Below are 27,543 nucleotides of genomic sequence, written 5' to 3'. Positions count from 1 at the left end.
TGTGAAAGTGGGTGGATGCAGGATAGGGACATGACTTTGGGCTCCTTTTACTAAGGTGCGCTAATGGATTTAGCGTGAGCTAAATGCTAACAAGCCCATTTTATTCCTATGGGTTTCTTAGCAATTAGCACATGCTAAATTCATTAGCACACTTTAGTAAAAGGAGCCCTTTGTAAATCCTGCTGCAGGAGTTTACTGAAAAGACCTGTATCACAGTAGCCCCCTCTACCCCTACCAAGGCTATTTGAACTAAAAACAAAGCCACCTACTGGGGCTGGAAGGACACAATGAGATGACAGAAATTCAAAATTAGCACCTTGAAGGAGGGAAAACAGACTGGGGAAGGAGAGAGAGAACCAGGAACAGGTAACACGAAAACAGGGTTTGGTTGTTTTGTGGTTGAGTTCTCTATTTTTTTTCATAAATTCTTCTGTCTCTTTCTATCATTTTTTTAAAAGCTTTTCCTCTTCGCCTCTTGCGTATCTGATTTTTTTTTTTAAATAAAACACATTTTATTTTTTGGGAACTCATCAGGAGAATGCCATTTCCACAGCTGAAGCAAACCCTGGCTGATGTCACATGGCTCTTCCACACGTGCCAGGGAAGGTCACCTGTGTCAGGGCACCACATTCTTCCCATTCTTGACCAATTATGTCACTGTTGTATTAATAATTTAATTTAAAAAAAAGGAAAAAAAAACCCAAAACAAAACAGTTGTCATTTGTTCGGAAGTGCCAAAGCAAAATTTCCCCATGGAGTTCTGCACCATTCTTGAAAATCCCCTTCATTATTATTCGTGAGGGATGGGGAGGAGGGACCCAAAATCAACACTGGAAAAAGAACCCTCTTATAATGTTCAACTCAACCTAGCCAAGAGTAGGGGGGGTTCCCCATTTTTTATGTATATTTATTTTAAATTTGGTCTTTTCCAGATGATGCATGGTCCTTTTCTGTAGCTCCCCCCTCCCCAGATCACAGCGGTTTGAGTTTGTTTCCAATGATTTTTAAAAACTTTTCCCCCACTCATCGTTACAAGGGATTTTGACCCAGAAGCCAAACCTCCCCGTCCAAACAAAAAATACCCCAACATAATAAAACTTAGTTTTTTCAGGGAACCAAGTGAAAGAATGTTTGTCATGGGTGTGGGTCCAGGGGCAGATGGAGATGAAGTTTGGCTTTGGCTGGCTTCTCACACATAGTACTCCTTGTCTTTGTTCTTCTTGGTCTTGCCGGCACTCTTGGCCACCACTGCTGGCTTCTCCTTCACAACGGCGCCGTTGCTCTGGGCTGAGTTACTGATGTAGTTCCGACTCTGGTCTACCTGGTAGGAGCCTTCATCCCGGTTGCGATACTTGTACATGGCATAGAGGAGGATGAGGATGCAAAGAGCTGCAGCTGCCACAATCCCCACCACCATCCCAGTGGTGCTGCTGGACTCCCGGATCACTTCCACGGCCCCAGGAGGATTCCGCTCTCCAGAATCGGTGGGGTTAGCTGTGGGTAGATTGTGGAAATTGGGGGAAGAGGTTATACCAGGGTATTTTTGTCTGCTGTTCAGCTTGTCAAGCTCAAAGGATGTGGGAAGTAGTGGGTGGTGGTCCAGGTGGGGCTTTAGAGGGTTATTCTTTTTACCAGCAGGGATATTATGAATCAGGTCAGGGGAGGCAGTGGAGGTCAGGAGCTCAGGGGCGGAGGAAGCGGACATGCCGGTCCTAACATTTGAGCGTGGCCTCTGCGAGTTCCTAGCTGCTCCATCCGGTCTAGCCAACAGGGTCCTCTCAGTGACCAGGGGGAAACTGGTGTAGAAATCCTCGTCATCGGTAGGGGGCAGGCTTGAGTCAAAGACCTCGCCTGAGGCATAGCCTGAGGCCTCGATACCTTCATCACAATCACTGTCCTCTGGGTCGGCCAGGCAAGGGGGGTTCTGGCGGGAGGGTGGGGACAAGGAGTCCTTGGTGGTCTCCACCATTGTCAGAAAGGGCCGGTAGGTTGGGGGAGGGGGCACGAAAGGTGAGCGGGTAGCAATTGGAGGCGAGTCTAGGGAATCTTCGGTAATTATGGGCAAAATCAATTCGCCTCCTAATAAACAGAAAAAGAGAGAAATACACAGAAAAGAAAGGAAAGAAAAAAAGCAGATGTGAGTGAAACATTTCAGCTGTAGCATTCTCAGACAAAAGTACATCACACAGAAAACAAGAAATATGGTCTCTTAATACTAAAGCTACAGCTTAATATCTACAAATGAATATCTAGTTTTTAAAAATTCTTAAATGCAACATATTATGTTTAGAAATGTGTCCTAAAAAGGGCCAAAACATAATTAAAATGCTGGTTTAAAAAATGAAAAGGCAAATTAATGAAGGAAAAGGAAAAAAAATTATTCTAAGGTATCCCTTGCTTAGAAAGAAAATTAAATCAAGAATAATAGTTAAGAACTTAAAGTGTGTAATCCTAAACATTTCTGATTATTTCTCATTCTCTCTCTCTCTCTCTCTCTCTCTATCTCTTACTGTCAATTCTTTTTTCTAAATTTTCTTTTAACAAAAATTAAAGATACCACAGAATTCAATCAACTTACATCAATAAATTGGCCGGGTGACATTAGCATGAAGAAACAAAAAAATTACAGAAAGCAAAAAATCAAAGCCGTGTAGAGAACGTTCTTGGACAAAGAAACAACTTTATAAAAAAAAATTAATTTTCAAAATGTCGCACATGTTCATTTTTTTTTAATTTAAGTTTTTTCTTTTAATGCGCAGGTGACCTTTTTCCTAGCTAAAAAAATATTCCTATATAAAGTACAAATTGCCAGATTGAATTCTAATTTCTTTGCTTGTTCCTTGTTGACTGCTGATGCAGGCACTGCAAGCATTTAAGTAGTTACTATTATAACATTGTTAAATAGCAGAACAAGAGGAAAAAATATCTGAAATGTTTAAATCAATGTTAAAATTGAGGTCAAAGTTTTGTCCTTTTCATCATTCTGCAATCCCATTTGGAGAGACTGGGACAGTGATTTAGATTTCTGACTCAGGCTGTGGCTCCAGCTGCTGGAGAAAAAAAAAGGTGCTTACCTATAACAGGGGTTCTCTGAAGTAGCAGTTTACCAGTCACACAAGGGGGTCAGACAACGCACTCAGCATGGAACAGGCATCTATTCCAGAGTGGACAGGCCTAAAAGCCTTCACCGCACATGCATTCAGGGTAAGCATTAAACTGGACCCAGGACAGAAACGAAGAGTGGGCCTGGCCTGTACCACTCACCCTTATGCACTGCCTCAGTGCTATCACTCAGATTTGGCAAAGGGGCCCATTGTGGTGCTGGGGCTTAAGACAATTGTCCTGCCTGCCCCTCAAATCTTCTCATGCTGCCATGACCCATGACCAGTAATATGACAAGGAAATGGGAGGGTTTGTGTGACTGATGAACTGCTGTCTTCAGAGAACACCTGTTACAGGTAAGCAACTTTCTCTGAAGACATGCAGTTCACTGTAGTCAACCAAAAAGAGGGGGAAAGAATTCTGTTACAACCATCAACAGGTGGTTTGGTTAGGAAATAAACCTTTCGGAGGCTTTTTCTTTTACAATTTATAACAAAGATGATAACTCAAGTCATATATAATGGGCCTAAGGAGGATACAATTGGGCTCTACCCTTACAGAAGCCGTTGAGGACAGACAATCCAACTTTCTTGTCGAGAGTCTCTCTCTAAGCAGTAATGGCACGTGAATATGTGGATTCAACTCTACATCACACTAAACATAGATTTTAGATGGGCAAGAGACCCCTTAATGTCTATTGTTTTACCTTCTCAAGAAGTTTGGAGTACAGAATTTTCCACATCATGAACTAGAGAGCAGACGGGCACTACCACCTACTCTATGAAGGTATCCGGGTATCTGAGGAGGCCAAGAAGAGGTGCCTTTGGCTCAACCACTTCCTGTTACTCAAAAGGTATGGCCTTAACAATTTTATGAAGAAAAGCAGAGAGGACAGATCTTCAAGGAGAGATTTGCTTCTACCTGCAGCAGAGATGGCCCTGAGGAGGGCCCAGAGTATGTTTGTCAAAATAGAGCTCTTCAGTCTTGTATGCAGGGTCATAGGATTCTTCAGACTCTGCCTCAGAGAAATAATCTCACAGAATATTGATCCTCGAGTAGAAGACCTATGAGGACTAACTGTCATCTCTCAGGCTTTGAAGAGAGACTTTTTGTTCCTAACCTTCAACATTTTGACTCAGTGTTAATTGGGCCAAAAGAGGCTCTGAGCATTAAGCTTATCACAGAGGGGGGTTTCAGGGGTAGAACATTTCATGTATCAAGAAGTGAAGTCCCTTTGGTGTGCTTGATATATCAAGGGAATATTTCTTCAATCCTGTCCAACTGTCTTGAAGATCCAGGTGACAATTCTGGAGTCTATCTGGTAGGAGAACTGACATCCTTCATGGAAGTAAGTCCAAAATGCTCCTGTCTGAATGCTAGAAATTGATACAGTGGTGCCTTTTCATAGAAGGCTGAGCTGTGTGGCTGCTTTTGATGGTGTGGACTCCCCTGCACCTTCATGTTCTCAGAATCATGCACTGAAGAGATGCATTGATGCTTCAGGGCTTTTGCTTGGTGCTGGCCCTGTTAGACTCTGTGCTAAGGTTTCTGGAGACCTTCTTTTAGCTTAAGAGAGAGAACCAGAATTGTCTTGGTCCTGGTCCTATCCTTTGATGAAGAACTGAAGAGATCAAATGCCCCTTCACTATGGCCTGAACACTTGGTGTGGCTCCTTGGGCTGTGGATGCAGCCTTTAGTGTAGTTTCATGGAGTATGACCTCTCTTTCTTTGGCAAATGAGAAACCTGATCTTTGGGGTTTAAATTGCCCGGGGTGTGGGTGGGATGGCATCTGTATGCAGATGCTGCAGCCTATGGCATCATGGTCTAGTCTCAAACATTTAAAGCAAACCTTGTGATGTTCAATGATTAATATCTTCTGTTTACTCTTACAGAAGAACATAATACTAATACTCTTTTTGGAGAAATTCTTTGACATTTTCATCCAGGCAAATGCCTGTTTACAAGTGTGAATACATGTTTTGAAACTGCTCCCTCAGTATGAGGGTAAATCCATGCAAACTGTGACTTCTTCTCACATAAAAAAGGGGCGAATTTAGGTTTGGGGAATGAAAGCACGCTCACAGTGAAAAGTACACACAATGGGAATAATTCTATAAAGAGGTGCTAACATTTACATGCCAGTTACACATATAAATGTTTAGAATACTAGCATATAGTATACATGCCAGATATGCACATATCTCCAGTAACACATAATTTGAAGGGTGGAGCGCAAAGTTACTACATGTAACTTAGAGAATACTATGTTACATGCACAAAAACATGAGCTCTACAGCTGTGGAAGTGCTCATGTCTAAGCCACTGTTCCTTCTAAGCTGAGCTGGTGTCCTCCAATTACATTGCTACCAGCAGGGGGTGGTGCTTCAATATTCTGTTTTCAATCGCTAGGGACAGCCAGGTTCCCTGGAATCCTGCAGAGCTTTCCCGTCCCTCACTATTGAAAGTGATAGTGAAACAGCACCCCCTACTGGCAGGACTGTAGGTAGAGGACTCCCGTTCAGCTTTGAGGGGTCTAAGCATATGCACATGTATATATACATGGTTACACTAGTATTCTATAAAGAAAAGTAGGTGCTTATTTTCCTGTATAGACTAGGCGCCAGTCAGGTGCCCTTTGGATGCCTATATATAGGCACACAGTTGTCCCCAATGAGGGTAACTTTTATAACAGGGCACCTAGGTTTGGAGATGGGGAAGGTGCCTTCAATTTATGAAGACTTTTAAGTGCTTATGAGTCTTTAATACCAGCACAAATTGTGCAGTAAGGGGTCCTTTTACTAAAGTGCGCTGAAAAATGGCCTGCGCTGTTGTAGGTGCATGTATTGGATGTGCACAGGTCCATTTTTCAGCATACCTGCAAAAAAAGGCCTTTTATTTTAGGCCAAAAATGGGCGTGCAGCAAAATAAAAATTGCCATGTGTCCAGTTTGGGCCTGAGACCTTACCGCCACCCATTCATTGACTTAGCGGTAAGGTTTCATGTGTTAACCGGGCGGTAATCGTCAGTGTACGTACACTGCCGATTACCGTCCAGTTAGCGCCATGCGGCAGAAAATAAAAAATATTTTCTGCCACGCATATTGGACAAGCGTAAAAAATGGAATTACCGCCCAGGACATGCATTAGCCGGGCAGTAGTTCAAATTGACACGCGTTGGACGTGCGTAGGTGCCTACACGCCTTAGTAAAAGAGCCCTTAAGTGTTCTTAGATTGAAGGCATGCTTGCTTGAGAGCAGGTGCAAATGTTAGCATGTAAAATACATGCACAAATCACGACTCTATCCATATTCTACCTGAGCTCCTCCCCTGAGCAGCTTACTCCACAGGGACGTGCCAACTTGCGCCTCGCATACTTTTAGGTATGACCTTATTTTACATTGTGAAAAAGGTTTCTAAAACCACCCCTACTGTGCACATTGGCAAGTCTCCTGGGCAGTAACGCAACAGCCCACTAAAGGGGCATTTTTAAAAGGATTTAGGAACCTTATCAGGAGCCTGTATGACTAAGTTTTCTCCCATAGATATGGAATGGGAAAAAGCATTCGTAATCAGGTCCTAAGGGAATAAGGTACTTAAAGTGGCTCCTTGGAAAACTGAGTACAGCTGAGCTCTTAAATTTAAGAACCATTTGGTCGATAAGGGGTAGCTAAAGGAAAAAAGCTATGGCGGGGAAACAAGGTAGGTGCCTAGCACTTATTTTTAGCATGTAGGCATGAATTTAAAATAGGCAAAGGAATACAGTTCTAAATTTGGAATCCTAAATCTTAGTAGAATTTTTAGATGAAATTCAGGTTCCTAAATTTGGGTGAGAAGGGAGGAGGAAATTGAAGGCTTAGGGCAGCTTTCATTTTGGAATTGGGTTTGAAGGGAGGAAGAGGTAGCTTTCATGACTGAATTTGGAATTGTGGGTAGGAGAGAGGGAGCGTGGAGGTGCTGGGGAAGAGATCTTGAAAAGATCAGGTTCGGGACCTAGATACATTTTTGGAAGGTATTAAATCTACTAGCTAGGTTAACTTAGAATAAATTTCATTGGCTGAAAGCTTGCTTAAACACAGGTGTCCAGAATTAAGCTGGTTAAATGAGGTTATCAGTCATAGCTGAAAATGGCTCCCTGAATATAAAGAATATTCAAAAGAGAGTAGATGAAAATGACTTGAGAAAGCAGCAAGACCTGAGCCATGCAGAATCTCTCATACATGTATGGTGAAAGATTATAGGCCTTTACAGAAATCTCTGGAGCAGATGTAGATTTGGCACTGAGCTACTTACATAACCTGCTTGGGTGACTGTTGAACTGCTGTCTTCAGAGAATCAGAAATGTTATTTATTCTCAAGTACCAAAATCACTCCTGTGTCTGGTGGGATTCCAGCTGTAAAGGAGTTGAGTGAACCCTGGTGAAGGGATTATGGATCTGTGAAAGAGCTGAGAGTCACTCCAAGTGGAGAGATCCCAGTCTTGAAAATGATGAAGTTGCCAGTGAAAGGATTCTTATACATCCTTACCTGAAGAAGCCAAGAAATCCCTTGCTAGGGTAGCCTGGTGTTCTGCTTTGTAAGGAAATTGCCTGTTTTATTTTAGAACTTATACTACAGTCCTGCTTTAAAAATAGACACAACATTGCCCTGTTTATTTGTCTGGCCATATATGGCAAAAAAAAAAATTGAATGATTTCATGGGCAGATTTAAGATTTTTTAAAAGGTCGTATATAGTGAGGTTTACCATCATTATCATCCAGCTAATCCTTGTACCACTCTTCCCAACTGTGCCCATATGTTCACATAGTTCCTCCTATTTCTTTCCACCTAGCTCCTCCCATTCTTCTTAGCTCCTCCCATTCCTCTGCTTCTTGCTGTTCCCAGTCCTCTCTATCTTCCCTTTAGGTTTCTCTCTATTTCTCTTAGCACAGAAACAGAGAAAATGATGACACATAAGAATCATATGGCCCATCTGATCTGCCCAGTTTTGTTCCTGCTGCATAGGTATAGACTCCAGCTTATCCTTGGCTTCTTTGCATCTAGAGATCCCTGAAAGTGACTTCTGATTCTAAGGCATTCTTTTCTCTGAAAGCTGGCTACTTCTGCATTATTTATACCTCTGAGGTATTTGAATGATTTTATGGTACTCCTTTCTCGTCCTTATAGAAACACAAAATCAACAAACTCATATAAACTGCAAGTTTACTTAATTATATGCTATATTCCTGTGAAGTGCATTGAAGACGTAGTGAGCTCAAAGTTACTGATGAGTTAGACACACCTTGAGACAGCCTTTTATGGCAAAACTTCGGCCTTAGTCGGTGTGATTGTTTCTTCTTACATGTCAGGGGCGTATCTGCGTGGGGCCACAGGGGCCTGGGCCCCCACAGATTTCGCCCTGGACCCCCCTACCGCCGTTAACCCTCCCCCGCCTACCGCCAACCCTTTCCCCGCCTACCGCCGTCACCTACTCCCGAGGTCCGCTCCTGCCAGTTTTTAAATTATTACTTCAGCTGGCGGGGGACCCCAACCCCCGCCAGCCCAGCCGAGGTCTTCTTTAACTTCTTCATCCTCGTGCTGTTAAAGCTGCATGATGCATCCTTCCAGTTGGACGGAGTTTGACGTCGCAGCACGTTGTACGGACGTCAACGTGCTGCGACGTCAAACTCCGTCCAACTGGAAGGATGCATCATGCAACTTTAACAGCACGAGGATGAAGATGAAGTTAAAGAAGACCTCAGCTGGGCTGGCGAGGATTGGGGTCCCCCTCCAGCTGAAGTAATAGTTTAAAAAACCGGCAGGAGCGGACCTCGGGGTAGGTGACGGCGGTAGGCGGGGAAAGGTTTGGCGGTAGGCGGGGGAGGGTTAACGGCGGTAGGGGGGGAGGGCTGACGACGACGACAACGGCGGCGGCGGGGGGGGGGGGCGGTGGCGGTAGGGGGGGTTATAATGTGCCCCCTCACTCTAGCCCCTGCCCCCCCTACCGCCGAATCTCAGATACGCCCCTGTTACACATCTACGTTTATCACCAATTTAGAAGTCTTAAGTATTTTTTTTTCACTTCTTTTTTTGGGATCCATGAGAAAATATGACCTTCCTGTGAAGTTTTTAGCAAAAACAGAAACGAGATAAGGGTTTTCTATGCCGATGAAGAGAGTGACCCATCTTATTTCCTCCATACCCTATAAAAAATATAGATTGGGTGAAGGTACAGAGGCTTTTCCTCTTTGTCTGGAATGGTCTCTTTTGCACTTCACAGGAATATAGCATATGATGAAGTAAACTTGCAGTTTATATAAGAGAGTTTCTCGATTTTGTGTTTCTATAACTAGATACTCTCTTGTCCTCTTTTTGGATTGTTGTTACTCTTTCTGCTCCTCCATTTCTCCTTTCCTGAAGGATATACATGTATTTATATCTTTCATTCTAAACGCATATGGCTTTTGGTGTACACCCTGCATCATTTGCTAGCCTTTCTCTGGCCTACCTCCAGCCTTTCTATATCCTTTCATAAATACCGCCTCTAGAATTGGATACAGTGTTGTAGGTGAAGTCTCAGCAAGGCCCTGTACAAAGGTATTAGCAACTCCTTTTTTCTTCTGGCTATAATTTCCATATACACACTTGCATCCCTCTGGCTCTGGCCTACTACCTTATTATACTATTTAGCTTAAATTCATCTCTGTATCTTTCCTCCTGTCACCCTCTCTGTTTCCCCCCTCCATCTCCCTTCAGTTTCTTTGGGCACAGTACTATGGGCAGTGCAGTGTGAAGCCAGCAGGGCAGGGACATGTTTGGTCTGACTTCCCTCGGCTACTCTTCCTCCATTATGTGAAGTCTTTTGTAATCAGGAAGCTTTAGGAGGGAAAGAGCAGTTGCCGAGGTCAGAGACTGAGAATTTGGCTTACTGTGTCCCCACGCTGCTAGCTTGCACATGGTTGTCCATGCTGCACTGACCTCTAGATTAGACTACTGTAATTTGTTATTTGTAGGGCTTCCTCATTGACAATGATAAAGATTAGAGTTGGTTCAGAATATGGCACCCCATATTATTTCAGGAGTAAACCTGGAATTCCTTAAGTATGTTGGGGTTTGCTTGCATCAGGTAGCCATCCCAGAAACAACTATCTTAGAGCTTACAAAGCTGGAGGAAAGATGATGGACAGTGTGTGTTAGGGGTAAAGCAGGACACATGAGAAGACTAATAAGCATTTGAGGTATTTCATACGTCTGCTTTCATGACTCTGGCTTGGAATATTACTGCTAAGGCAAGGCAGTTAAGTGAAAAGATTTTGGTACCTGAGAGACACCTGAGTAGACTTGTGGATAATCTATTCCTTCAGACCCCACTCTTTATCCCCCCCCCCCCCCCCCCATTAAGTACTTTTTAATTTCATGAACAGGACAAAAATTTGTTTTGGAGCATAAGCCACATAATTCTATTCTGAGGCAGAAGGTCACCTTGGAAAAGTCCACGGATACAAAATTTTACAAATGGAAAAAAACAGGTAGTCAATGGATCTTTACACTCAGAATCCAGTGGTCCCAAACCTACCGAGCTGACAGTGCTGGGCTGCTCAGGAGATTGAGGGATAATCTGTTTACAATGAATGATGGGTATTGCTTTTTGTTAATTTTGGTGTATAGAAATGATAGGCGCAGGAATAGTGAATTTTTTAAACCTGTAACAGATGTTCTCTGAAGACAGTGAATCACTAGTCACACATGCGGGTGATATAATTGCTGTTCAGTATTGATTGGACATTTCCAGAGTTTCCTAGAAAGTCCTTAAAAAGTATCTTTGAGTATGCACAGTAGTCCCCATGCTCCTGCGGGTCCTGCAGTGTGCCCAGTTCTGTCATTAAGCTAATAAGCTCAGTTCTGGAAAGGAAAACAGGGATGGTATTTTTTTCAGAGAACACTTGTTACAGGTGAGCAATTTGCTTTTTGCAAAAGACAAGCGGGTCACCCATCACATACTGAGGATGCGCAAGCTAAGGGTTTATGTTTATGTTCACTGAGTTTTCTATACTGCCTCTCAAGAGGAGCAACAATGTCAACATTTACAGTGAACTACAACTAAAATAGAAAGTGAACAGAACTCCATTACCACAGGAAAACAGAAGGAGAAGAAAACTAGGTAGATAAAATGAAATAGACAGGGTTGTCTTTAATTAACCAAAGAAAACAACATTGTCAGTTGGTGATAGATGTGTTTTCGGTGGATTAGAGCTTTTTTCTTCTTTCATTTTTTAGGAGCTGGGAAGCAGGGGATGGGGAAAGCATTCCTTCATCATATGAATGTGCCTTAGGGTGGTTGCAGCTGGTCTCTAACACTCAAAGTTCCTGTAGAATTTAACCAAACCTGTACTCATGTTGGAGTCTGTATGTAGACAGTAGTGGGATGTGACTATGTAGACTGAACTCCATTTTGTAAAACCTGTTTGGAAGGGGAGGACATGCAGTCTGCTAGCCAATTAAATAAAGTTGTTGGTTTTTTTTGACACCACAACCTGAGGCCTGTTGGGGCAAAAAGCAACAGCAACCTGGGTGGACTTTCTAAGGTGCCGGGTCTCTTTCAATCCAAGGTATGCAAAGCTTGATCATGTTATTGGAATGTGGCCCTGTGAAAAATTTTGGAAGGACGATTGACCAATTAAGGTAGATATCTGCCTTATCCTTGGGCAGGAAGTACCGCCCTGCTTTGATGAAATTTAGCGTGGATCATTAACTAGTACCTAAAGATCTCTGACCCCATTTTAGCCCACAGAGGCTCAAAAGGACCTTTCATCAATTGTGTTAAAACCACCTTGTGGTCACATGATGCTGCAGGAAACTTGATGGGCGACAGCAAATTAAGCAAGAACTGCATAAATCTTACTAGAAGGATGTAGAGAAATAAGTCTACCTTCTACATGAGGGTGGTACATGCCAGTTGAGTTTAGGTGTACCTTAGCAGATTATTTTTGAAGCAAAGCTGAGATATGCAGAAGGCATTAAAGCAGTTATTGTGTAGGGCAGGAAACAGGATTTAGGGCCTTGCTGTCACACCATAAAGTAAATCCCCTCCACTTGCAGTCATATGACCTCCTGAATATTTCCTTTCTATAAGGCAGGACCTCTTGAGATTCATTATCAGGCAGACCATAAGAGTGTACTACTTTTCTCTCAACATCCAATCTGAGCGGGCAGGAGATTGGAGATTAGGATGGAATAACATTTCTTGGTTCTGCTTATCAGAGATGGAAAAATGTCCAACTTGATTACTTTACTAACAGATTGGAAAGCAAATCTATCTCAGCCAAGACAGAAATATTAGAATCAGAGGCCCCCACTCTTGTATGAGTTTTATTAAAGTTTCTGATGTCATGCCAGAGGAACTGGAAGATACAAATACAGGAGTTGCTTTCCCTGGAGGGGTACTGAAAACTTGGAGCTGGATCTCTAGAGACCATTATAATGGGTGCCTAGATGGGTGGTCATTCTGGGGATCAGACAGCAACCTCCACAATACATCTGCTCTTACTCCCAAGCATTGAAGAGGGTTGGTGTGAGTGGTCCTCCACTTTCCCAAGCGCCTGTAGCAGACCCATCTGGCTGCATTTGAGGTGAAACGCAAAGGAGATGGTTTTCTTCTCAGAGATGGTGAAAAAAATTGAAAAGGTGAAATCGAAGGAAGAAATTTTGCTCAGTAAAAAGACTTAAGGAGAAAACTCCTTGACCAGAAGGCCTACAGGGGCTGTGGCATACATGGACTTTCTGATGGGAACTGCCAAAACATAATGAAAATGCACAAAAGAAAATCTAACAAAGTAGAATTACACATGTTCAGGGATGCTTTTTACTAATTATGGTTTATGGTTTATTACACTTGATATACCACCTTTCGCCTTTCATACAAATATCAAGATGATATACAAGAAAAAAAATTTCCAACAAACATAAAAGAAAAGAAAGTAGAACACCAGCATTTCTTTAAAAGGAGACCACGACAACATAAGCGAGGGTAGCCCAGACAGGAGGCGGGATCTCAGTGCACTAAAGAATAAAAAACTACCCAAAACATGGGTACACCACATTATAAAAATGTGTTTTCAATGATGTTCTAAACTTATTTGGAGGTCCATGATTAACAAGTTCCCAAAGGAATGGTGCTCGGAAAAAAAGGAACATTGCCTTGTAGACTCAAACTGAGCTAAGTCACAAGGGGAACAAAGAGACGACTATCATTTAAGGACTCGCAATGCTCGTGCAGGTGTATGACATAAAAGGTGTGAAGAACGATAACAAGGTGTGCCAGTATACAGGGCTTTATGAGCAAGTATTAATACTTTAAATTGAATATGAAAATGTATTGGTAACTAATGTTGCTCAGCAAGTAATGGCGTAATACGGTCAAAGAATTCAGCCAGCAGTGTTTTGTACTGATTCTAAACGCTTAATTAACGGAAGACCGGCATAGATACATTACAGTAGTCTAGGCACAAGGCTACTGAGGTATACAGCAAGCTCTACTTTGATGTTTCATCCAAAAATGGTGCAACTGCTCTGAACTGACGCAGAGCATAGAATGACTTATGAACGGTAAATAAATAATTGTTTGGATCAAAGTATGTGAGATCTGCATATCAAAGGATAATTTTTTGATCAAAGAAAACTCCCAAGTTTTTAAAGCGGTTTACTAGAAAGTATTGGAAGTATCCAATCAGAATAGAGTGGCAATTGTATCATCCATATGTGTGACCTCTAATCCTCAGAAAAACAGGTGTACCTCTAGGACTGGATGGTTCAGGAGATGAGTGCAGGGATACAGAGCCTGTCACCTCTAGGACCGGAGGCCCCAGGGGATGGGTGTAGGGATACAGAGCCTGTCACCTCTAGGACTGGAGGCCCCAGGGGATGAGTGTAGGGATATGGAGCCTGTCACCTCTAGGACTGGAGGCCCCAGGGGATGAGTGTAGGGATATGGAGCCTGTCACCTCTAGGACTGGAGGCCCCAGGGGATGGGTGCAGGGCTAGAGAATTTGTCACCTCAAGGACCGGATGCCCCAGGGGATGGGTGCAGGGATACAGAGCCTGTCACCTCTAGGACCGGAGGCCCCAGGGGATGGGTGTAGGGATACAGAGCCTGTCACCTCTAGGACCGGAGGCCCCAGGGGATGGGTGTAGGGATACAGAGCCTGTCACCCCTAGGACTGGACGCCCCAGGGGATGGGTGCAGGGATAGAGAGTTTGTCACCTCAAGGACCGGAGGCCCCAGGGGATGGGTGCAGGGATACAGAGCCTGTCACCTCTAGGACCGGAGGCCCCAGGGGATGAGTGTAGGGATATGGAGCCTGTCACCTCTAGGACTGGAGGCCCCAGGGGATGGGTGCAGGGCTAGAGAGTTTGTCACCTCAAGGACCGGAGGCCCCAGGGGATGGGTGTAGGGATACAGAGCCTGTCACCTCTAGGACTGGAGGCCCCAGGGGATGAGTGCAGGGCTAGAGAGTTTGTCACCTCAAGGACCAGAGGCCCCAGGGGATGGGTGCAGGGATACAGAGCCTGTCACCTCTAGGACCTGAGGCCCCAGGGGATGGGTGTAGGGATACAGAGCCTGTGACCTCTAGGACCGGAGGCCCCAGGGGATGGGTGTAGGGATACAGAGCCTGTCACCTCTAGGACCGGAGGCCCCAGGGGATGGGTGTAGGGATACAGAGCCTGTCACCTCTAGGACTGGACGCCCCAGGGGATGAGTGTAGGGATATGGAGCCTGTCACCTCTAGGACTGGAGGCCCCAGGGGTTGGGTGCAGGGCTAGAGAGTTTGTCACCTCAAGGACCGGAGGCCCCAGGGGATGGGTGCAGGGATACAGAGCCTGTCACCTCTAGGACCGGAGGCCCCAGGGGATGGGTGTAGGGATACAGAGCCTGTCACCCCTAGGACTGGACGCCCCAGGGGATGAGTGTAGGGATACGGAGCCTGTCACCTCTAGGACTGGAGGCCCCAGTGGATGGGTGTAGGGATACAAAGCCTATCACCTGTAGGTCTGGAGATCCCAGTGGATGGGTGCAGGGCTAGAGAGTCTGTCGCCTCAAGGACCAGAGGCCCCAGGGGATGGGTGTAGGGATACAGAGCCTGTCACCTCTAGGACTGGAGATCCCAGTGGATGGGTGCAGGGATAGACAGGAAAGAGTTTCAAATCAAACTCCTGGTTGCAGGATAAACATTAGACAGTCATTTACTTGCTTATCTGTATGCATCACATTCAGTGGCCCTATCAGTTTAAGTAATATTTGATCTTAAACATAAGTAGATAGCTTATCATTTTATTTGGGACTGATATTTATGCAGTTCCTCTAAATGGATAAATTAGCAGCTGAAAATTGCTTTGCATGCAGACAGTTTTGCCTTGGCTCTTCCTAAATGCAAACCATTAGCTGGGCTTGAATTGAAAAAACGCCATTATGCAGTTAGCACCCAATGTTGTCCACATAATTGCCTTTGAATTTGGACCAAGAGATGGAATAAGGTTGCTCCTTTATTTTTCACATAGGTTCATTTTACATATTGTCATGGGTTTGGAAGTGGTGTTTACTTTTCTGGTAGCTGAAAATTAAGAATCCCACAGCAGCAGCTCAGCCCAAAGCAGGATTCCATTAGCTCATCTTGTGGAAAAGAACTTTACATAGCAGCTCTAGCGTGAGCACCGTTATTTAAATGCTAATTTAATTATCGCTGAAACTTAGGGAACTGCAACCTTCAATTTCATTAGTGAAGGAGACCTGCCTCTGTTCAGTCTGTGGTCATGTGTGCTGGGTAAAGGAGACTTGCTTTCTACCAAGGCTGTGTGCCTGTGTTTTATATAAAGGAGACCTGCGTCCTGTTCAGTCTGTGATCCTGTGTTTTATATCAAGGAGATCTGTTTCCTGTTCAGTTTGTGATTCTGAGCTCCATGTGAAGGCGACCTGCTTTCTTCTGCCTGTGCTCCTGTACCTGACCTGTCTTCTACCAAGGCTGTGCTCCTGTGTTCTCTGTAAAGGAGACCTGCCTCCTGTTTAGTTGGCGATCTGTTTGCTGTGTAAGGGAGACCTGCGTTTTGCTTGGGCTATAATCCTGCTTAAAGGAAACCTGTTTCTACCAAGGATGTGCTCTGTGTAGAGGAGACCTGCCTCCTGTTGTCTGTGATCCTGTGTGGTGTGTTATGGAGACCTGCCTTAAACTTGGGCTGGGATCCTGTGTATCTTGTAAAGAAGACCAGTCTTATGCTTGCGCTGGGATCCTGTGCGCAGTTTAAAGAAACCCTAAAACCTACTCAGGTTCTGTTCTTGAACAACGCATTGAGTAAATATTTGCCTTCCACTCGGGCTGAAGTTCTATGTTCTGCTGGGGCTGGGATCCTTCAGGCTGTGTAAATGAGACCTGTTTCTACTTAGATCTGTAAGCAGTTCTGTAAAAGCAAAACTCTGAGTTTACAAATGGAAAATACTTGCAAGCTGACTGCGGTGTCATGCTATGATTGCTTTGCAGACAGGATTACATCCTAAAAAGAAACCAGTGGTCCTTTAGTATGACACTGAGGGGCTGATGCAGAAAGCTACTGAGGGCCTAACAACGTGATTACCACGGACTGCTTGCGCCGAGCAATGCAGAGAGAGATTGAGTGTGGGTATTAACGCATGTACATGATCTCACATTGTATTAAAATGGATGCTAATGGGGCCATTGAGTATTCCGTGGCAATGCAGAAAGGTAAACAGGGGCTTCTAATGCCTGGTTACTATAAGAAGTTTTTCACCAGGTCCAGGGCAGGGTACATGGGTTTGCAGAGAGGACTTCATGTCAATTTTGGAGATTTAACTGCCCATTTTGTCTTGCTTGCAACTGGAAGGAAGCCCCTACAGGTTTCAAAGGCAGACAAGAGGTAAGAGACACATGCACATGTCTGAAAACCCCCCAAAAGTGAAAGTACATATCGGTGCCTGTTCTTCTGCACCTAAATTTCAGCCTCGCAAACATTTTATGTGCTGAGAGGTTCATATTTAGACACAGAACAATAGGCTCTGATGTGTGCTCGTAATTTGGTTTTTTTGTTTGGACATGCGCACAATAAGCTGTGCTTAACATTGTGTGCATGTGTCCAGCAAGCTCCCCCCATTCGCTGCAAATTTTCTGCAAATAAAATTTGTATGCCATTAGCTTTTAGCATGGCACGATATTATGTTCACTGTAGAAGCCATGCACTCAGACATCTGTGTGTGGCTCTACTGCAAGCCTTTCTGCATCAGCCCCATCTAGTTTTCATTTTCTGTCTCACGTGGGTTTAATTCCACTAGTGGGAGTCAGTGGGCAATATACCGTGATACTGCAGAGTAACCACAAGTAGTTTTATTCGAGATGTGTTCTGCCATGTGCCAAGGTAAGAGAATGGGAGACTGAACACAGCCTGGGCTTTCCTACCTGTAGTTTCTCTCTGCAGTTTCCCCAAAGGAAAAAAATATATAAGCAGTAACACATTCAATGTCCCCCAACATAAAATAATGTTTTAAAATAAATTAGGAATGAAGCTAATGGGCTTTGTTGCATTCTTAATCCCCTCTCTCCTGCAGCCTCACACACAAATAACAGATTTTTTTTCCCCAAAGTGCTTTAGCTAATTGCGGTAAAGTTTTAGGGACCAGTGGATTGGGAAATGAAATAAAGATGCCACATTATTCACACTGACACTCCTTTTGCTAACATGTTCCTTGACCTGCACGTACTTATGATAACAAAATCTTTAAAAAAATAAAATAAAGCAGAAAAAGGAAAAGAAATCCCCCTCACCCCTCCTCCCTCCTCTCCCTGTTCTAATCAGAGCAGACAATTTTAACTAGAAGCTTTCCCCCAGTTCCTTCTCTGCTCCTCCAAGGATTTATTTCATTTTTACCAGCGGCCTTTTGGCATTGCGGTGCTGCGGATTTGGGAGGGGGTTGGATTGGGGAGAAAACAGAGCTAGTAGGAAAGCAGGGGCAGACAACATGGGAGGGAGTTTGGAGGAGATTCGTGTCAGCTTCAAAACGGTACAACCAGAGAGAAGGAAAAATTAAATAACAACAAAAAATTGGACTGCAACAGCAGCATTTCTCTGAAATGTCCTGGAGGAAAAGGAGGGGGAAGCAGTGAGGGAGAGAGAGGAACAGAGTGAGCGAAACAGAAAGCAAAAGAGAGAAAGACAAAGAAAAAGAAAGGAAGGTGGAGAAAGTAGGGGGAGAATGAAAGAGACTTGGATCAACAGAAAGAGACTGGAGGCAGGGAAAGAATGAAGGAAAGCAGGAGGGTGGAGAGAGGATGGAGCCAGGGAGATAGAGAAAGACAGCAGGAGGCAGAGAGAAAGGAAGGAGACATTACATGTTTCTATAGAGTGGGGATGAAGGATATAAAGCTGTGTATAAGTAGCTTCATTCTATGGTGGGTTTTTAGCAGGTGCCACATTCAGGAGATTCACCAGGAAACTGGGGGTTAAGATACAAGGTCTAAGACAGAGAGTCAGATCAATCTCTCTTCTGAGAGAGTGCCTCCAATACCATTCTGTAGTGCTCTAATGCCAGTTCAGTACAAAACTAAAGCATTGGCAGTTTTGGAAATTTAAATATAGATATCTTTGAATGACAGAGCTGCCCAGTTACCCGGTTCTAGGAGGGAGACTTCTTGGGCAGTCCTGGTTTTTAACTCACACCCCAAAGCAGTGTGGTACTTGTAGTCCCTGATTCTGTGCATTGTAATCAGTGCTACAGGTCCAATAATGCATCAGGCTGAGGCTGTCAGAAATCCAGGTCTGGCCTATCATTTCCCTCCTAGAACTATAACCTGGAAGCTCTGAGATGCTGCTGCTGGGAAGGCAGAACGCACATTAACAGTACGCCCCGTCTCTAGGTCATTCCTGCTCAGACACTGGGCCACTACTGACCCAGAGGAAGACTGATTATTTAACATACCACATATGACATGCTGAAACACTGGGGTAGTTGTAGCTCAGACTCAGAGAGGACAGTGCCCCATACATCAGTGCGAGAGTCTGGATCAGTACTGGTTCTGAGGGAAAAGTGATCCCCAATGTCATGAAGAGACACCAGGTCAATGTTAATTATGAGGAAAGAACGCCCCCAACTGCACTGGGGGTACATACACACGCGGCAGGATACAGTCATGCCAGGGGCCAGGAAACGATAAGAAACCACAAATCAAGCCACAAAATACAGAATAACAATGCGATAGCTACTTGTTACCAACACAAAACACTGCATTGTGGCAGAAGAAAGCAAAAACACAGGGGCCAATATACAAAGCGATTTAACAAGGCAGGAGAGACTCCTGGCCAGTTAAATCATCTGTGTAGGGCTGACTTAGCCGGTTAGTGCCGCTGAATATCAGCATTAACCGCTAAAACCGTAGCCGGCTATTTTTTGGGCAGTCTGGGGACGAAGCCTCACCCTATGCTTGGAACAACCTTCCTGAGCCCTTACGCCAAGCCCCCTCCCTGCCGTCTTCAAGTCTTTGCTTAAAGCCCACCTCTTCAATGCTGCATTCGGCACCTAACCCTTACCGTTCAGTGAATCCAGACTGCCCCAATTTGACTGCCCCTATTGGACCGACCGTTCACTTGTCTATTAGATTGTAAGCTCTTTGAGCAGGGACTGTCTCTCTTTGTTAAATTGTACAGCGCTGCGTAACCCTAGTAGCGCTCTAGAAATGTTAAGTAGTAGTAGTAGTAGTAGTTATACAGTTAAGAGCCAATATCCAGCACTTAACCACCTAAGGGTTCCTTTTACTAAGGTGCGCCAAAAAATGGCCTGCGCTGTTGTAGACGCGTGTATTGGACGCGCGCAGGTCCATTTTTCAGCATGCCTGAAAAAAGGCTTTTTGTTTTTTGGCTGAAAATGGACGTGCAGCAAATGTGTCCATTTTGGGCCTGAAACCTTACTGCCACCCATTCACTTAGCCGTAAGGTCTCACACATTAGCCTGGCGGTAATTGTCAACGCGCGTACAATGCTGATGACTACCCAGTTAACGCCGAGCTCCAGAAAATAAAATATATTTTCTGGCGCACGTACTGGATGCGCGTAAAAAATGAAATTACCGCCTGGGCCTTGTGGTAGCCAGGCTGTAGTTCCGAATTGGCACGCGTTGGGCACGCTTAGGTGGCTTTGTGGCTTAGTAAAAGGGTCCCTTAGTTAACTGGACAAATGGGACTCCATAAAATTCAGTCTTACCTTTATCTGATATCGCTTAGGTGGTGAAATGATAAATATAGCATTTAACCGACTATGGGCCCCTTTTACAAAGGTGTGCTAGTATTTATAGCGTTTGCTAAAAACGCTAGTGTGCCTTTGTAAAAGACCCCTTCAGTTTTTAGTGACTGTGTACACTTGGAAATTCAATGCTGGAGCCTGGACGTAACCCTGCACTGAATTTCTGGGGATAATGCCGGAAGCAGCCAGCAAAATGCTGAGTGCTGCCGGGTGAATATCTACCCCTTAGGTTGTAAGGCCTCTGGGAACACAGCAACTACCTAATGCGACTCACTTTGAACTACTGAGAGGTGTGATCCAAGTCTCTAACTCAGGCCCCGATGCTCAGGCGCTAGAGGCCATTAGCGCTGTACTAGCACCCGCGGTTACTAGCGCAGATTGTTCAGAGGGGTCTAGCGCGGCAAACGAGTGCGCCGGGCAGGGGGTAGCTTTGTGGGGCCACGGGGGCATGGGCCCCCGTACATTTGGCCTTGGCCCCCCCCGTCGCCAACCCTCCCCCGCTGCCGCCGTCGGGTACCTTTGCTGGTGGGGGTCCCCAACCCCCACCAGCCAGTCCTCTTCACTGGTGCAGCCTGTTGCTGATCTGCAGGACGTCAGACTCACAGAAACAGAAGCCTTGCAGATCAGAAGCCTTGCAGATCAGCAACGAGGCCGCGACGGAGAAGGGGACTTTGGCTGGCGGGGGTTGGGGGAGGGTTGGCAGTGGGGGAGGGTTGGCAGTGGCGGGAAGGGGGGTCGATAGGGTTGGCATCGGGGGGGATCAAAGGTGGTGGTGGCGGCGGTGGTGGTGTCAAAAATGGCGAGGGAGGGTCAGCGGCACTGGGGGAGGGCCAAAATGTGCCCCCTCACCTCGGGTTCTGGACCCCCCCCCTCCCGCCGAAGTCTGGCTACACCCCTGGCGCTGGGCACAAACAGCATGCAAGTATAGTCAAGCTCATGTAAATGAGGCCATTTTGTATTCCTTCCTAATGCTCAGAAAAGAGTGCCCGAAACAAAGGCTGCAAAAAAATAATGCCAGGTCGGAGCAGGCATTAGGGTGCTGGAAGAGAGGATTTTCCATTATTCTCACGCTTCTCTCATGCTTCTTTCTGCAAAATCTGCTGGTTTTGATTGCTTTTGAAAGCAGAAGGAAGCCCGTGGAAGCTTTTTTTTTTAAATTCTTTTGCAAAAATACATCAAAACAAGTTTGAATTAAAATAAAGAGCTAATTTAAAATATCTAATAAGAAAACATAGTATCTCCAAAAAGAAAATACCTAAAAGAAAAAGAACAAATTAACTCTATATAGTCCACAAGTGGGGGAAGCAAGAGTCCCACAAATTTCAGAGGAAGAGGAAATAATACAAAGATACTATCTTAATAATAGCTGGCAAGTGAACAATCCTATTAACATAAACTGCTCCAGGAGTCAAGAAGTGTCTCAAGTTCCAATACTGTTCCCTTCTAGAAAAAATTGTAGCCGAGAAGCCTCATAGAAAATGTAGGTGGGATTATCCAAAAGAAGAACACATCTGCAGGGATATCTTAACTGAAACTTTGCACCTGCATCGAAGAATCTTTGTCCAAGGCTCAGGAACTGTTTCCATCCGGATTGTGTAGATTTAGATACATCAGGAAATACAGACACTTGTCCCTTAAAAAAATTCAAATCTTTTGTTTTAAAGTAAATTTGCATTAAAGCTTCCATGTCCTGATTAAAGACAAAAGTTACCAGCAAGGTAGATCGTAGTTTAACCTCTTCTTGTGATCTCTATAAAATGTCTGTAAAACAGGGCTGCAGAGAGGGGGGGCAAGGTTCCCCGGGCCAGGGCCTCCAGGGGGGGCCCGGCACTGGGGTCTCTCTCTCCTGCTCCTGATGGGACTCAAGTGATCGCGTCCCGATAGGAGCAGGAGAGAGAAAACACTACAGCCATGGCTGGGTCCCCCTTGGAGGCTGGGGAGGACCCTGAGAAGCACCTTCAGCGCTGCTCTTCTGCCCAGCTGAGCGGCTGCTTTTCCTCTCAGGTGCGCATGCTCGGTTTTGAAACCGAGCATGCCCTGAGAGAAAAAGCAGCCACAGAGGCAGGCAATCGGCAGAAAAGCAGCGCTGGAGGATGACGTCTTCTCAGGAACCCTGCCAGCCAACAAGGTATTTCAATTGCGGAAGTGATCGGGGGGGGGGGCGGCAGCCCTGCCCCGGGCCTGGTTCAGTCTCTTGGCGGCCCTGCTGTAAAATTCAGACAGTCTGAAGAAACTTCCACCATGAAGATTCTCTTTCAGGAGTAGATAGCTTCTTAGAAACTGGTAGAAAATAATTCTGTGTAAGGGAGGGAGTGCCTCAACATTTCTTTAGGTGACATTGACATTAACTGAGGAAAGTTTAACAGGCACAAGTTCAGAAATCGAGTATAATTCTCAAAATTTTCAATTTTCCTTTGGAACAAAAGATGATCTTGAATTATGGTAGTCTGAGGGCTCTTAATCTGATTAAATTGGCCTGTTAATTCTTCAATCTTCCCTCCTCGTATTTTTAAAGTCTCTTCAACTTTCTGAACCTTAAGTAAATTCGCTGCCACTGCTGGAAATACTAAGGAACATATCTTGTAGATAGATTCCAATTCAGCCCAAATAGAATCTAGAGTCACCTCTAACAGTTTTACCAGTGGGAAAAGCCCAAACCCCTGTCCTGGAGTCTCCTTGGCCTCTCCAGAAGCGTCTTGTGCCTCAGCACTACCCAACAGTGGAAGTAACCGAGGTAGACAATGAATCCTGCCCTCCAACAGAAGCCGATGGTAGCAGTGAAGTTCCTGCTGTTAACAGCGTCTCAGGCGTCATTGTCTCTTGGAGCGCTGGAAGGACCACTGGGCCAGCTGGGCTGAGTGACGCCTTGCTCTCTAGCGCAGGGCTCTTCTTCTTGCCCTGCACAGCAGAAATACCCGAAGGAATGCTTTGGCGGGTAAAGCGCCTTATCTCTGTCTGTTGAAGAGAGCCAGCTGAGCTGGGGGGAACCCGAGGCTTTCCTTTCCGTTTAGGCATTAGTGAAGGTAAGAAGAAACAAACAAAAAGAAAAAATATGGAGAAACAGTCGGCGCTCAGCTCTACATGTCCTCATCATCCGCCATCTTGCCCCCTCCGTGCAAGCTCTTAAGCGCTGGTTGTGAGAAAGCACACATTGGCGTCTCTTTCCTATGTCTAAATTAAAGCGTCCATGCTAACAAAAACGCCACTGGTGTCTCTTTACTGTGTCTAAAGTTAAAACGGTCATGTTAACAAAAAATGCCCATAGCACACATCAGTGTCTGTTTCCTGCATCTATATATAAGCGTCCAAGCTGAAAAAATTTAAAAATGCTTATTTAGGCCGCAGAAAACAGATGCCAACGTATCCTTCACGTTTGGGTTTTTATCAGGCGCATGCGCACAAGAGCCGAGTTTACTGCAGAACGCTTCTGTGCATGCACCAAGCACAATCCTCCCGCGCCAAAGCACAATCCTCGTGCCGAACTCCCTAATACTGAAAGCTATGAGTACTCCTATATTTGCATCTCATTAGCGTTAAGCATTAGGGCGTTGTTTTTCTGGGCTAAGACAGTATTTTTATGGTGCTATTTGGAACAGCTCTGGAATTTTGAGCATCGGGGCCTCAGGACCTTCATTCAGTACTGACTTCAAGGGAAGATTGGCCCCTGACATCTTATCAGATCAATGCTGGCAGCAGAGGGCACAGGGTCTCCAACAGCAAGGTGAAAGAACTGGTTACCACAATAACTATGTGTGAGGAAAACATTGGAGGCCTCACTGGCTAGGTTGCCTCCAGGAGAGGGCTGAGAAGAACTGGGCTGGCACTGTGGGAGGGGGTACAGCAACCTAACAAAAAGATGCACCTTCTAGTCTCATTGATTAAGATTGTATTATTGATTCCTAATTTTTAGTATTTTTACTTTCAATTTGCTTTTTATTCCCCCATTGATGTGGGCTGAAATTATTTCTGTTTCTTTATACTGTTATAGCCTAGCTCATTTTGAAGATTTTTCTTTTTCTTTGTAATAGCTTAATGTTTGAATGTGAACATGTATATTTTAAAACTTCAATAAAAAAAAAAGATGCACTGTAACACAATTGTAGATGAGGGTAGAATAAAACAAGCTACCCCATCCAGTCTGTTCATCCAGCCATAAAGAATGGCTGCCTGTAAGATTTTGCTCCTTATCTAAAACAGGTTGGTTGTCTTCCTCTACTGGGTACCCGAGCACACAAGATCCCCTTTCTAATTTGTACCCAGCACGCTACCTATCCCAGGTCTAACAATAATTCAAACACCAACACCAACGTGACTGTCTCCTGAAAACATCCTGCCTCCCAGGTCCTTGTAGTCTTTTTGGGTAGTGCTTTGCTATCATCGACCTGCCATACCACCAGCATGAGATCTGACAGGATATGTTCGATTTGACCATTTTCCCTGTGTATATAGGTTCTTCATGGGTTGCCTAATCAAGAGTGTCTGGTTTAAATGTATTAAGCTTCTGTTTAAGACTGTTCAAGGTTTGGCACCAATGCAGCTGCAGTGAACTGTAGGTGAGCTCTGATGCACCATTTGCGCTCAGAAGGGCAGGAGCCATATAGTAACACATAGTAGATGACGGCAGAGAAAGACCTGTACGGTCCATCCAGTCTGCCCAACAAGATAAACTCATATGTGCTACTTTATGTGTATACCTGACTTTGATTTGTATCTACCATTTTCAGGGCATAGACCGTAGAAGTCTGCCCAGCACTAGCCCCGCCTCCCAACCACTAGCCCCGCCTCCCACCACCGGCTCTGCCACCCAATCTCCGCTAAGCTTCTGAGGATCCATTCCTTCTGAACAGGATTCCTTTATGTTTGTCCCACGCATGTTTGAATTCCGTTACCGTTTTCATTTCCACCACCTCCCGCGGGAGGGCATTCCAAGCATCCACCACTCTCTCCATGAAAAAATATTCCTGACATTTTTCTTGAGTCTGCCCCCCTTCAATCTCATTTCATGTCCTCTAGTTCTACCGCCTTCCCATCTCCGGAAAAGGTTCGTTTGCGGATTAATACCTTTCAAATATTTGAACGTCTGTATCATATCACCCCTGTTTCTCCTTTCCTCCAGGGTATACATTTTCAGGTCAGCAAGTCTCTCCCCATAAGTCTTGTAACGCAAATCCCATACCTTTGTTGTAGCTTTTCTTTGCACCTCTTCAATTCTTTTTACATCCATAGCAAGATACGGCCTCCAAAACTGAACACAATACTTCAGGTGGGGCCTCACCAACGACTTATACAGGGGCATCAACACCTCCTTTCTTCTGCTGGTCACACCTCTCTCTATACAGCCTAGCAACCTTCTAGCTACGGCCACTGCCTTGCCACACTGTTTCGACACCTTCAGATCCTCAGATACTATCACCCCAAGATCCCTCTCCTCGTCCGTACATATCAGACTCTCACCGCCTAACACATACATCTCCCGTGGATTTCTACTCCCTAAGTGCAGGGCACCGAGCCCTCTTGAGGGCATGATCTTATAACAGGGTGCCCCATGTGAAAAGCCCAAAAAGGAACCTAATTTAAGCCTATTTTATAAAGGCAACAGGAACTAGAATCCCAGAACCTGACCCAGTAGTGCAGAAATATCTGCTTCAAACTATAAGCATGTACTTGTGTATTTTATAAAATCTGCATCTGCATCGCCACTTCACCCATCTCTGTCCCTGTGCAGACATCGTTGACCCAATTCATAAGAGACTTGAGGACCTACCTTTTCTTAGATGCCTATATCTGAGGTGCTGGCCTATGTGTATCCTGAGAAACACTGGAATTACCTTGTGTGTATCCCTCCCCTGCTTTTCTATCAGATATTGTACTTCTGTCCCCCTTTCCTTCACTATATTAGTCTCATGTATGAACCCCCCTTTTCTATTTTTTTTTTAAATTTTAGAATGTAAACCACCTAGATGGCAACGCCGTAGAGCGGGATAAAGAATGTGCAATAAACTGGAAACTTGATGTGATTTTATAAAAGGCGCATTCTGCATGGAAAAGCCCTTATAAACTTATTTCCTAAGGGCACTAACCACCGGATTCTATATAGCACATCTACAGTTCCACACTGAAATCTAAACAATGCAAGTAACTTAATTGGCTTAGCAAGCCAATCAGCATTGTTAACAGCATTTAACAAGCATTAATGAGCACTAATTGGCAGTAATTAGAATATACACACACAGCTCCCTAAGCGTATTCTGTAATGCACTGCACCTAAATTTTAATGCGTGCAGGCAAAAAGGGGCGTGGTTATGAGCGTGGAAATAGGCATTTCATGGGTGTTCCAAAATTTAGAATGTGGCCCTTTGTGCCTAAATCTATGCACTGGGATTTACCACATTTTCATTGGTGTAAATGGATGCACGTGGTTTTAGGCACTAGGATATCGACTAAGCATATTCTATATACCGAGCCTAAATCTAGGCACCGCTTATAGAATACGCTTAGGTGGAAATATGTTCTGTGCAGATTTTTAAAACGCCATCTATAGAATCTGGCCTTAAATGTGCACGTGCATTTTCTGTGGCAGGTCTCCAGTACTAGAACTGGTTATCACTAGATATTCAGGTGGAGCCTGATTTGAAATTTTAAGGAAAAAAATATCATTTTTCCATGCTTTTTCCAGATATTGGGAGTCAGTATTCAAAGGGGTTTAACTAAACCCCGTTGAGGTGGCTGGCCATCAATATTCAGCAGCACTTAAACTGGTAATGCCACTGACTATCACTGCTAACCGACCATTCCCTAACCAGCAAGGTTAGAGGCAGTCCGTGCGGAAGAATTATTACTTAGCCAGTTAGCGGTGATATTCAATCTGCTAACCGGCTACGTGATTAAAATTACGACAGCAAAAAGACTGTCCTGACTTTAAGTGCCAAGTTAACTGGACAATGGCTGAATATTGGCTTGTGCCCAGTTAACATCTGGGTCAGCGCACATATCTGGAAATTCAATGCTGGGAGCAGTGCATGCTCCGGCATTGAAGATCCAGGGTAAGTTTAGCTTGCGGCTGTGAGCAGCTTGCAAGCCACTTACTGCCATGGGCTGAATATTACCCTCTTGCTTTTTTGATGTTTTAATTAACTTGTATCAGATGGTTTAAGCTGCACTAGGAGTGCAGG

At 44.7% G+C, this 27,543-nt stretch overlaps 1 protein-coding gene across 24 annotated transcripts in view; it reads right to left on the bottom strand.

Annotated features, from left to right (window-relative positions):
• Nucleotides 1-918: 918 nt before the first annotated feature.
• NRXN2 (neurexin 2) overlaps nucleotides 919-27,543 on the bottom strand; it is a 1,346,335-nt gene continuing 1,319,710 nt past the window's right edge. For 15 of the 24 annotated variants that reach the window (XM_030218509.1, XM_030218503.1, XM_030218508.1 and 12 more), the window contains one exon: nucleotides 919-1,494. In XM_030218509.1, coding sequence (XP_030074369.1) covers nucleotides 1,190-1,494 — 305 coding nt within the window. In that variant the 3' untranslated portion in view covers nucleotides 919-1,189. Of the gene's footprint in view, nucleotides 2,080-27,543 lie in introns of all 24 variants that reach the window. The other 9 variants (XM_030218496.1, XM_030218492.1, XM_030218493.1 and 6 more) reach the window with 1 other exon arrangement.

This window comes from Microcaecilia unicolor, chromosome 11, assembly GCF_901765095.1.
Source record: "Microcaecilia unicolor chromosome 11, aMicUni1.1, whole genome shotgun sequence".
Classification (NCBI taxonomy): Eukaryota; Metazoa; Chordata; class Amphibia; order Gymnophiona; family Siphonopidae; genus Microcaecilia; species Microcaecilia unicolor.
The sequence above is the reverse complement of the archived record's forward strand: the minus strand, read 5'-3'. Positions and strand labels throughout refer to the sequence as shown.